This window comes from Nicotiana tabacum, chromosome 17 (assembly GCF_000715075.1).
Source record: "Nicotiana tabacum cultivar K326 chromosome 17, ASM71507v2, whole genome shotgun sequence".
Classification (NCBI taxonomy): domain Eukaryota; kingdom Viridiplantae; phylum Streptophyta; class Magnoliopsida; order Solanales; family Solanaceae; genus Nicotiana; species Nicotiana tabacum.
The window spans coordinates 123,966,889-123,979,033 of NC_134096.1; the positions used below are offsets into that span (position 1 = coordinate 123,966,889).

Consider the following 12,145-nt stretch of genomic DNA (forward strand, 5'->3'; position numbering starts at 1 on the left):
TGCTCTAGCACATAGAGTATAGTAAAAATGTTCAGATAAAAATAGCTACACAGTTCAATGAAATCGACTAAATCATAATTTACACGGTGCATGCCCACACGCCCTTCACCTAACATGTGTGTCATCTCAACATCAATCACATAACACGTAATTCGGGGTTTCATACCCTCAGCACCAAGTTTAGAAGTGTTACTTACCTCGAACAAGCCAAATTCAATACCGAGCAAGCCAAGCGATGCTACAAAAATGCCATCTCGCGCGTACCGACCTCCGAACGGCTCGAAACTAAGCAAAAGCAACTCAAATACATCAATTAATGCCAAAGGAAACAAACACAATCGATAAAGGTCAAATCTTTAATCGAAAGACCAAAATCGACTCAAAAGTCCAACCCGGACCCGCGCCTCGGAACTCGACAAAACTTATAAAATCCGACAACCCATTAAATTACGAGTCCGACCATACTAGTTTCACCAAAATCCGACTCCGAATCGATATTCAAAACTCAAAAGCACACTCTATGAAACTTTAGGCTAAAACCCCTAATCTCTCTCTTGAAACTCTCGATCAAATGCCAAAAAACGAAGATAGATTCATGATATAAAATCAAAAATGAGTAGAGAACACTTACCCCAATTCACATGGTGAAAATTACTTCAAGAATCGCCTTTAAGAGTTTATTTGATATTTTTATTATTTCCACATGTTTGTTAGGCGTGTCTAGTCTTACAGACTAGGTGCCGTCACGACATCATACGGTCGTGACAATGATAAAATGAGAGAAAATGCATAAAACGGTTTGGTCATGCTTCATATAGGCCTACAAATACATTGGTCTGTAGGAATGCCAATAACACCAATATAATTGAAGATGTTAAAACGGGATAATGTCAAACCTAAAATCATTTAGAAGAAAATTATCTTAAAAAACATGTAATTTCTCAAAATTCAACTTAGTAAGTAGACTAGAGATGAGAATATGGTTTTTGGTAATTAATTCAAAAGAAAATTAAACTAACAGCGTTAAATAAAACATAGAAAAATAGCCAAGAGAGTACACGCGGGCATAAGAGGAATACACCTCCAGAAGAATACGTGGTTGAAAATCTCGGTCGTTGACTTTCAGCTAAAAGTTAACCGCTAGAATGCGAATGCAGTTCCTTATGACCGACGTTGCGTATATACGTGGCGGTTTGTGAGTGGACCGTTGTATTGCCGCTTTTGACGGTGTTTAGAGGTGCCACCAACGAGCTGAAATTTTCCTTAAGGACAGGAAAAAGTCGTGATGAATGAGTTTCGCCGCCGGGTTCATCTCAACTAAGTATATGCGAAACATAAATTTATATGTAAAAATTTATTAAAGTTGTAATAAATGATAAATTTAAATTCACAATTTTAAAAATATAATGGATTCAATACTAAAAATTTTAAAAATTGAACTCATAAAATTTAAATCTTGAATCCGCCTATGATGATGATATGGAGCTTTAACAATTCTTTTTGTAGTTTTCATTTGATATTCGGTATTTGATTAATCCAAAGTTGTTGGTTTTAAACTAATGTGTGAATAAAAAATGGAGGAAAAAGAAATAGAAGAAAATATGTTTTTTGAATTAGTTCTTTTTACAAAGGAACTTTGTCCTTCGTTGTTAGGAAGATGAATCTTGTTATGCTTTTATATGGAAGTACTTTTTCTAATTTTTAAAGAGTTGAGAAGAAAGCAAGTATCGCGACGTTGTCCCTCGCTCGGCTGACACACACAAAATTTCATTAAAAGATAATTGTAACTATATAAATGCACCAAATTTTGGAAATTCTTGATAAAATTCGAACAGAGAAAATTAGCACGACCTTTGTATAAGGATGACAAATTCTTCACCAAGTTTTAGTTGACATTTTACTATCGTTTATTTCCGATGGCCAAACGATTACAGAAATTAAACCTAAAAAGAGACATTGTTTCTTCTCTTGCCCAACTCCTTGCCCACCATTTCCCTGCAATACTATAACTATATCAGCTTGGAAATCACACATATATAGAGAATTAAATGCAACATATTATATTAATCCCAACGCAAGTGAGAGATGAGAGAATGAAGAGTTGAAGTTCAATCAACATAAAATTTCAAGGCAAAACTTGATTATTAGATTTGCGTAAATAGCACTCCAGGTCAAATCTTGATGCTGGCCTAAATTTTGTTAGCTAATTATCACAAAAATATATTTAATGGGTACCGGAAGAGTAAAAGAAGATAGAGAAAAGCAAGGAAATACTCCCCCGTTTCAATTTATGTGAACCCATTTGACCGGTCACGGAGTTTAAGAAAAGGTAAATTGTTTTCAAATAAGGAAAGAAGTCATTCTTTTTGACACAGACCAAAAAGGAAATAAGTTCACATAAATTGAAACAGATGGAGTATAAAATTTTAAGGTAATCATTTGCCTATACAATTTTACGACAAAAATTGTACAAGCATATTTAAAAGAACGAAAGTAAATTTACTAGGTAAATTACCATACAGTAAAAGATATTAGTGGTTAGGGATTAATCAATTCCAATAAATTATTGTGAATATATCTTTGTAAGAACAACTTCTTCAGCCGATTGCGTAACATAAATAAGTTGATCTAATTTTGAGCACCAATTCCGTGCACCTACTGGTATATTTGATTAAGAGTAAAGCTTATTCGTATAATCTTTCAGAGTGGAAAACATATTCCTTGAGTAATTTCATGGACAGTCATTCAATATATAGTTTGACATAGCATCAAGCCATTTTAATTTTTTAAACTATATTATAACTTACTTATAAAATGTCTTACTAAATCCCAAACAGAAAAAGACATATAATAGTAATACAACGTTTACTTATTTAATTTCGTATTCCTGGACAATCTGCTTATATTTTTAGATGCAGGATTTCAGATGGCAATCTGATATATAACTTCCAAATGCATAGTCATATCATTAGCAAAATGAACTGTCAATATTCTATCTATTATAGACAATCTCTTCCAAATATATAATGACATTAACCTCAACTATAGTTTAATATAAAACCAAATCATCATGTGCTGGTTAATTTTGGTCGTTTGACTTTCCCATTGGCCACTGCAACATTGGACGGAAGCTACGTACGTAGATGAAATATATTTGTAAAATATGCACGATAGTTTTAAAAAGAATAATTTATTCACAAGGTCTTCCCGATGTTATTTTCGTTTTTTGGAGATTGAACTTCACTTTCTTGATTCGGTATAATGGTTAGGCACATTATTTCAAATAGAAACTCAAGCAAAATGTTGTTTTACGATCACCACTAGAAAAAGGTTAATTTCCGACCGTCAAATCGGTCATAAATCGAGTTTTTCTGACGGATTTCCGATCGAAAAAAGTTGGTCGGAAAACACGTGGTCACAAATTAAAAAATAAAGGACGCATTTAAATTTAAGTGATTGCGACCGAATTAATCGGTAAATTTGCGACTGATTCGGTCGCTAATCAAAATAAAAAATAAATTAAAATTAAAATTTTTGACCGATTCAGTTAGAAATTTAAATAATAAAATTAATATTTAATTAAATATTTCGACCAAAACAATCGTACACATTGAGTATAAATTAATTAAAAAATTCAAAAGTTTACAATTTGCGACCGAATCAATCGCAAATCTGGGTAATTTCAGGTGATATTTGCGACTGATTCGGTCGCAAATCAGCCCCAAACCTGAAAAAAATTTAGCAGAATTCTGCTGTATTTTCAATTACACCACCTGCCAGATACAGCCAATCGATTTTCTAGTAGTCTACTCTACTTTACTCCATGTACTTAGTGGGCATTTGGACATAAGAATTGTAAAATTCCAAAAAAAAGTGAAAACTTTTTCATGTGAATTTAGTATTTGAAAATTAGAGTTGTGTTTGGACATGAGTATAATTTTGGGTTGTTTTTGAATTTTTGTGAGTGTTGTGAGTGAAAATTTTAAAAAATAGTTTTTTGGAATTTTTTAAATTTTCGAAAAATTTCAAAATTCATCCTCAAGTGAAAATAAGAAATTTTATGGCCAAACACTGATATAGAAAAAAATATTTTTTTTTGGGTAAAAAAGTGAAAAAAAATTAATGGCCAAACGGGCTCTTAGTTTGAAATTTAGCATCTTTCTCCAAATGTTGTACTTCTAGCCTATATTATTTGTTCTTTAAGATTTTGCACACTCCTTTAAAAAAAACATATTATATGTCCGTATTATTAGTTGTCTTAATTATAAAAGTATTTGTGTAATTACTCCTCTTTCCTTGACGTTTCACTTATTTTATACTTGGACTGTGCATAATATGGTAAATACCAAATTACCATATCGAAATCGAAAATTTTGGTATATGATATTCGGTATTTTGGTATTTGGTATGGTATTTGATTTAAAATTTTAAAATAATTTGGTATTAGATATGATATTTGGTATTTAAAAAAATAATACCACAATACTGATATCGTACTGAAATATGTACTAAATTACACATTACATATATTATTGATTCATATATTAAGTACTGATGGTAAGCAACCTCCACTTTCAACCAAGAGGTTGTGAGTTCGAGTCACCCCAAGAGCAAGGTGGAAGTTCTTGGAGGGAAGGATGCCGAGGGTCTATTGGAAACAGCCTCTCTACCTCATAGTAGGGATAAGGTCTGCGTGCACACTACCCTCTCCAGACCCCACTAGTGAATTATACTGGGTTGTTGTTGTTGTTGTTGTTTACTAAGTTACACAATACTTTTCTTTGGCATTCATGTTGAGGTTGACAGTAAAGCCCATGTACTTTTTTAGAAAAATTGAGGAACAAGGTGGAATGCAAATTCTAATTCTTACTCTCTATGTTGCCAAGCCGTTTAACGTAATATTTCAACGGTTTTAGGGTATTTTTTAATCCATTACTCTTGCATTGTTGTTGCATATGTTAGATCAACTCTTGTTGTATTCTCTAATTTTAACAATTAACTCTAAGCAAGTAATATGATATTTTCAATGATCAAATGCATTCCTTTATGTACCTTTTTCTCTTAGTAGATACTTTATGGTTTTGGATAAATATTTTATCAACGGTGAGGTGAGATTAAAACAGTTAATCGAGTACTTTAATTAAGAATATTATAATTTATGACTCTATGTACTAGTTAATATTCAAACCGAATAAACTGAAATTACGCGATCGAATAAACCGAAACCGAAACCGAAAGGAGAAAAGCCGAATCATATTGAATGTAATTATGTATGATATTGATATAACATTTTAAGAAACTAAATACCAAAAATACCGAACCAAAATAACTAAATACCGTACTATACCGACTGACGAACACCCCTATTTTATACTCAACTACTTAGCACAACAAAGGTAGATTTGGAGAAATGATAACAAATAAGTTCTTGTTTTTGTTAAATGATAAATATTTGAAAATAAATTTAATTTTTCAAAACGACTAATATTTAAGACTGGATAAAGTACCTCTATTCTATTAGTGTTACATGCGTGTTTCTAAAACATACATATTTTTCTTATTGACTTTACTTTAGTGTCTAAAAGGAAGGTGAATGATAAAATATGTAGGAAGTATAGAGGTGACTAATTACCTATTTCTTGATTCTAGGTTACTCCATTATCCTTTTCCTAAATGATATTCCATACGTTCTTTTCAATTATCTACTATATTAAAAAAATATTAGTACTTTTGCTTATTCATTTTAGCTAATCAAGAGAAAGATAAAAAAATTATGTATCATTTTCCATATTACTTTTTAAAATTGAAATACTATTATTATTATGAATATTATGATAAAATACATACTTTATTTATTATTTTAAAGGGAAGGGTAAAAGTGAACGGACGAAGCAAACGGAGAGAAGTTTCAATAGGCAAGTCTCTGAAGAATGCTAACGTGAGATAACCAGGGTGAACAATCTCAATGATTACAAAAAACAAAACCTTGAGAAAAGTGTGAAAGAATTAAATTAGTAAATAAAAAGAGAAGAAAAGAAAAGGAAATGAAGAATGATGGAAGAAAAAGAAAACACAAAGTCAAAACAATCATAAAGATATACACATCTCAAAGTGATCCAAAAGCCTTGGTTGTTGGGAACTTTTAATGTTGCATTTAGAGCACACCGTTGCAGATGAGTTCTTCTAAGCAAATAAAAATACTTGAGAACCCTATGCTAATGTTGATTCCTTTCACTATGCCCCCCCAAAAAAACTCACCATTATTATTTACTTTACTAATCACTCTTCTTACTTTCTCGCATTTGGATTTTTGGAACCTTTCGTTTAGTCAAACCACCCCCAAAAAATGCCAAAATATTGAATTGTATATCCTAAAAAGACTGCCAAATAAAGGATACTATAGAATAAAATAATCTTTTGTTCTTTTTCCATGCGTTACAGTTCTAAGGGGCCCAAAAAAGGCCTAATCTCCTTTTTCTTTGGTCAACCCTTGAATTAATTGTGTGATGAGAATACACACTTTCTTTATTGTTATTACTATTCTACTGCTATAGTAGTAGTAGCATTTATTAACCACTACATAAAGTTCAGAAAACATAAAAATAAAAGGGAGGAAATTATTATGGCCAGTAGTCATCAAATTATTAGAAGACCTTTCTTTTCTGAAGAAAAATTCCAAGCTTACATTTTCTTATTTACCACAAAGAAATACAGTTCGGTGTTGCTAAATTATTAGATGAATTGGATGTTTATCAGTTCGGTGTTGCTAACAAAAAATAAAATTACTCAGCAAAGAGAACTTTTTGATTTATAATAATTAGTTTAAAATAAGTCAAAATCTTAGAACCTAAGCCATAACAATTACAGATAAGTGATATACTAATCGGAGTAAGAAATTTCACATCATTTACCAAACCTTTCCTCTTTTTAGTTCTACATATTCATAATGAATGCCATTGAATATAGATATTCAAGATGATAAACAGATCATCTTCCACTAAAAGTACCCATGCTTCACTACTTGACATCATCATATCAAACTCCACATAAACACATAAAAATTTGTAATTTATACAATCCAAATATTCCACCAAAGGCCATATGATACACATACTTTCTTTACTCTAACAATACTTTATTGCTATATATAAATGCTTCATCATTCACTTAATTTTTCATACTTAAGTAAAACTTTTCTTCAATTTCCCTCTTTTGAAAAATAACTTTTACTCATGTTTAAGTCCATTAGTTATACTCTTATCGTTCTCTGTTACTTATCCAATATATGATTTTTTTTTACTTATCAACATTAACAAATTTAAAAAGAATTAATTATTTTACTCTATTATTAAGTAATAATTTCTCAAACTTATTGGAGTACTAATAAGTAAATTTATATTTCCAAAGTATAGTAAATATGGATAATTTAGTAAAATAAAAACTTAATTAATACTTTCTTAAGGAAGTATAAAATGTAAAGTGAACAAGTAAAAATGGAATAAAGAGAGCATTTACTTGTACTTTTATCTTTTTTCAAACTTTTCTTTTTCTTAATTAGAAAATAGTATGGCTCTCAAGTTGTTATCCTTGTCTCTCTTTGAAATTCATAGGATGAATTAAATAAAAGCTACGGTAATTAATATATTTACAATTAATCTAAGGAGGTACTCGTATTAAATAAAGAATATAAGAAAGAAAGAGAGTAGAAAAACGAATGGACAGGATTCAGGAACCTTGGATAACATTTATAATCCGTCAAAGTTAGAGGTTCCATCATTTTCATGGCGGCTTCATTCAACAAAAGGTAAATATTGAGAAAAAGAAAAGGAAAAAAAATAAAAAGAAAAAAGGGAAGACATTTTCAACACACAAATCTTATATACTCGGCAAAAAACCAGCCTTCCTATTTCTTTCTCTTCCAGCTTTTTCTTTGCTTTCTTCCTTCTACTTCTTCTTCTTCAAAACGCGGATTCACTATATAGAATATACCTATATTTCCCCTTTTGCTTCAATTAATTATCCATAGAATTTTTGTACAAATAAATAAATACCCATTTCGTTCTTGGTTTAAATTCATACATTTGTTGATAAAAATTGAATCTTGGAGTTGTTTTACAGTTTTTTCCTTATCCCCATATGCAATCTCACTGAAATATTGCACAAATAAGATCAAGAAACCATTTTCTCTTTAGAAAATAATATAAGGGTTAGAGAATCTTGGAGTTGATTTTCAAGATTTTGGTGTTGTAGAATTGATGGCATCAGCTGCAATATTCTCATCGTTGAGGAGACAAAGGTCGCCGTCACTGGAAGCGTTCTTGGCGCCGGTGGATCTAACAGAAGTGGGGTTGTTGCAAACTCTAACGGCGTTATCATCTGAGCTGATTTCTTCATTTTCAGGTAAAAGGGTGCCCTTTTATCAGCAAAAGAATTGTAAGTCCTTGCTAAGGAAAATTCAAGCCTTTTCTGTACTTTTAGAATGTCTTGTTGAGAACAGTGACAATAACAGAAGTGGTAGGAGGGGTTCTTCAGATTTGCCGTTTACAGCTTTTTTGTGCTTCAAGGAGTTGTATTTATTGCTTTACCGCTCGAAAATCTTGCTTGATTATTGCTCCCAATCCAGTAAGTTGTGGCTGTTGCTGCAAAACCATTCGATTTCGGGTCATTTCCATGATTTGAACCAAGAAATCTCGACCCTTTTGGATGTTTTCCCCTTAAAGGAATTGACTTTACCTGAAGATGTTAGGGAGCAGGTTGAGTTGTTGCAGAAACAAGCAAGAAAATCTAAGTTGTTTGTTGATAAACATGATGAGATGTTGAGGTTGAAGCTGTTCTCTTTCTTGAATGAGTTTGAGAATGGAGGTATTCCTGACTCTGCTCAGTTGTACTCCTTTTTTGTGGACAAATTGGTGATTTGTAATCCCAGGAGTTGTAGGGTTGAGATTGAGTTTTTGGAGGAGCAGATTGTGAACCATGAAGGAGATATTGAGCCCACAGCCTCAGTGCTCAATGGGTTTGTGGCGTTGATGCGATACTGCAGGTTTTTGCTATTTGGCTTCGAAGAGGATGATGTGGGATTGGGAGTTGGTAAGCATAAGAAGCAGAAGAAAGGGCTGATTAGTCAAGAGATTGCAGACACATTCATTTCTGTACCAAAGGACTTTTGTTGTCCGATATCGTTGGATTTGATGAGGGATCCGGTTATTGTGTCAACAGGCCAGACATATGATCGAGCTTCCATATCGAGGTGGATGGAGGAGGGTCATTGTTCTTGCCCAAAGACAGGGCAGTTGCTTGATCATACTCGGCTTGTCCCAAATAGGGCACTTAGGAATTTGATTATGCAGTGGTGTGCTGCTCATAAAATTCCTTATGATAATATGGAGGGTGGGGATCCATGTGTTGAAAGTTTTGGAGCTGCTTCACCTAGCAAGGCCGCATTAGAAGCTAATAGAGCCACAGCAGCTCTTCTCATTAAGCAGCTAGCGAATGGGACACAGATCGCAAAAACTATTGCTGCTCGGGAGATAAGACTCTTAGCTAAAACTGGTAAGGAAAACCGTGCTTACATAGCTGAGGCTGGGGCGATCCCGCATTTAAAGAATTTGCTTTCATCTCCAGAGGCTGTGGCACAAGAAAATTCTGTCACTGCAATGCTGAACTTATCGATTTTTGATAAAAATAAAGGCCGAATTATGGACGAAGTAGGGTGTCTAACGTTGATAGTTGGAGTTTTGATATTTGGGCACACCACGGAGGCGCGGGAAAATGCTGCAGCAACATTGTTCAGTCTGTCTGCTGTTCATGACTACAAGAAGCAAATAGCAAAAGAAGATGGGGCGGTCGAGGCCTTAGCAGGTCTGCTGCGAGAAGGTTCTCCGAGAGGGAAGAAGGATGCAGTAACTGCTCTCTTTAATTTATCTACCCACACTGAAAATTGTGCGAGGATGATAGAGTCCGGAGCTGTTACTGCTCTAGTTGGAGCATTGGGAAGTGAAGGTGTTGCCGAAGAAGCTGCCGGTGCATTGGCGCTGATTGTTAGGCAGCCGATTGGCGCTGCAGCTGTTGGCAATGAGGAAATGGCAGTAGCAGGGCTCATCGGGATGATGCGATGTGGGACACCTAGAGGGAAAGAGAATGCAGTTGCTGCGTTGCTTGAATTATGCCGTGGTGGTGGAGCTACTGCTACTGAGAGGGTGTTGAAGGCTCCGGCATTAGCAAGTTTACTTCAGACATTGCTCTTTACAGGAACAAAGCGCGCAAGGAGAAAAGCAGCATCGCTTGCTAGAGTATTCCAACGGTGTGAGCATGCATCAATGCATTACGGCGGATTAGGTGTAGGATATGCTTTTGCTGGAAACTCAGCTCCAGTTAGGGATTCAACTTTTGCTGGTGATGTCTCAGTTTCCATGTCCATTTCAGTACCAGTGTTATAGGGCGGTATTACCAGTGTTCTTATCACCGTTCATCTTCTGTTTCTTAGTTTTACCTGTAATATTTAAAAATTCTTTCATTGAAATATAAACGCGACAAAGGAAAAGAAAAATCATAGGAATACCATAAAAATTCATGTCTTCTTGCAGAATTATGTGTTTCAAGTCTCTTAATCACGCGTGTTTGGCTTATCGGAAATGCCAGTGAATACTAATAGGCCTGTTGAATCAAACTTGAGGTAGTGCAAGCCTAGAAATTGCAGTCTTGGCAAGTTTTATCTGGAAAACAGAATTCGATTTACTATTTTATTTTTGCTTTTGTTGGGTTGTGGCTGTGGCACTAATTTGTTTGGCCTAGTCCTTTCTTCCATAGGTTTTATAGAGTTCAACCTTCTTCTTAATTTGACCTGGCTATATTTACCTTTTCAAACTTTTTTCAGATCATGAACCAAATCAACTTTGTTTGCAAGGTATCAATCTGTTAAGTTAAATAGTCTGCTACTTTGGTAGAACATGATAAAGATGAGATAAACTGAAACAAAGCGTTGTAACTGAGTAGGATACTGGTTTTGTTGCGTTGTAACTTTCAAATGTAGAGATCTTACCAATTCCTATACTAAGAATTAGTATATGGAAACCTCGCGCTCTAGTCAAAACATGTTTTTCTTTGTTGAACGGTAGCAGCATGTGTTTATGGTTTGGTGACTAAGCAGATGATAGAAGGTTGCCTATATAAAAATGTAAGTCTTCAAATTTGATTCAACTCTTTAACAGGATGTCTTTGTTGACTTTGAATTTAATAGAAAGAAAACGAGTGCCCCAACCCCCAGGAAAAATAAGAAAAATAAATAAACAGCAGGAGATATCCCAAGGGTGTCAATTAGCAGTTAATAAAATGGGATGAAAACTATGCAGTTTGAAGTTCAAATTTCAGGAAAAATATAATTGGTGATTTCTTCTCGTTTATCAAAATTCTAGTGTGCAAAGTTGTTCTCCGTGGAATAATTTATGTGTGCTGTTCCGGATGCCACAGTAATTATATAAAAAAAAAAGAGAGAGAGAGATAAGTGGTACGGAAAATCAACTTTGTCGCTGTTGGGTACCCTGCAAATGGTTGAAAACAAAGCAAAATTTCCATCGTAGAAATGATGGCTTTGCGCACCAAAATGTTCCTCCAGAGAAAGTTGAGACCAGCCGTTCTCGATTCTTCTTTTGGGTTGTTTTCCAATACCCATGTCTTTATTATTATTATTATTATTATTATTTTTTAATTCACAAAGCAACAAACTTAGGTAAGATGATGCATCCATTATCCCACCGCAATAATCTCTTACTTCATTTTGATACGTTGACCTATGATTATCTGCCTCTACTTAGACCAAAAAAGCAGCCTCTCCTTTTAAAGAAACAACAAAAAACTCTTAGTTGATGGTATAGAAATGATGTCTTAGACTTGTAGTGGGGTATGATTAATTTTCATTACAAACTGTGCACTTTTCCCATGTGGGGTTTAAGGATCTTCTAAGCAGCCAAACAATCGATTAATGTTTCTTCCATATAAAAAAAAGTAGCCATTAAAATGTTAGAGCAAATGTTTCTCCTTTTCTTTTTAAATCCTAGCTCTTCAAAACACTCTTTTGGGAGAACTTTTCTATTTCTAAAAATTACTTTGAAGAGGTGCTTTACAAAAATTCCTTGTGGAAAAACAATGA

At 33.7% G+C, this 12,145-nt stretch overlaps 1 protein-coding gene across 1 annotated transcript; it reads left to right on the forward strand.

Annotated features, from left to right (window-relative positions):
- Nucleotides 1-7,780: 7,780 nt before the first annotated feature.
- On the forward strand, nt 7,781-10,566 carry LOC107799374 (U-box domain-containing protein 17). The gene has a single exon (XM_016622478.2). The coding sequence runs from the start codon at nt 8,256-8,258 to the stop codon at nt 10,434-10,436; it is 2,181 nt and encodes a 726-aa protein (XP_016477964.1). The 5' UTR covers nt 7,781-8,255; the 3' UTR covers nt 10,437-10,566.
- Nucleotides 10,567-12,145: the final 1,579 nt, after the last annotated feature.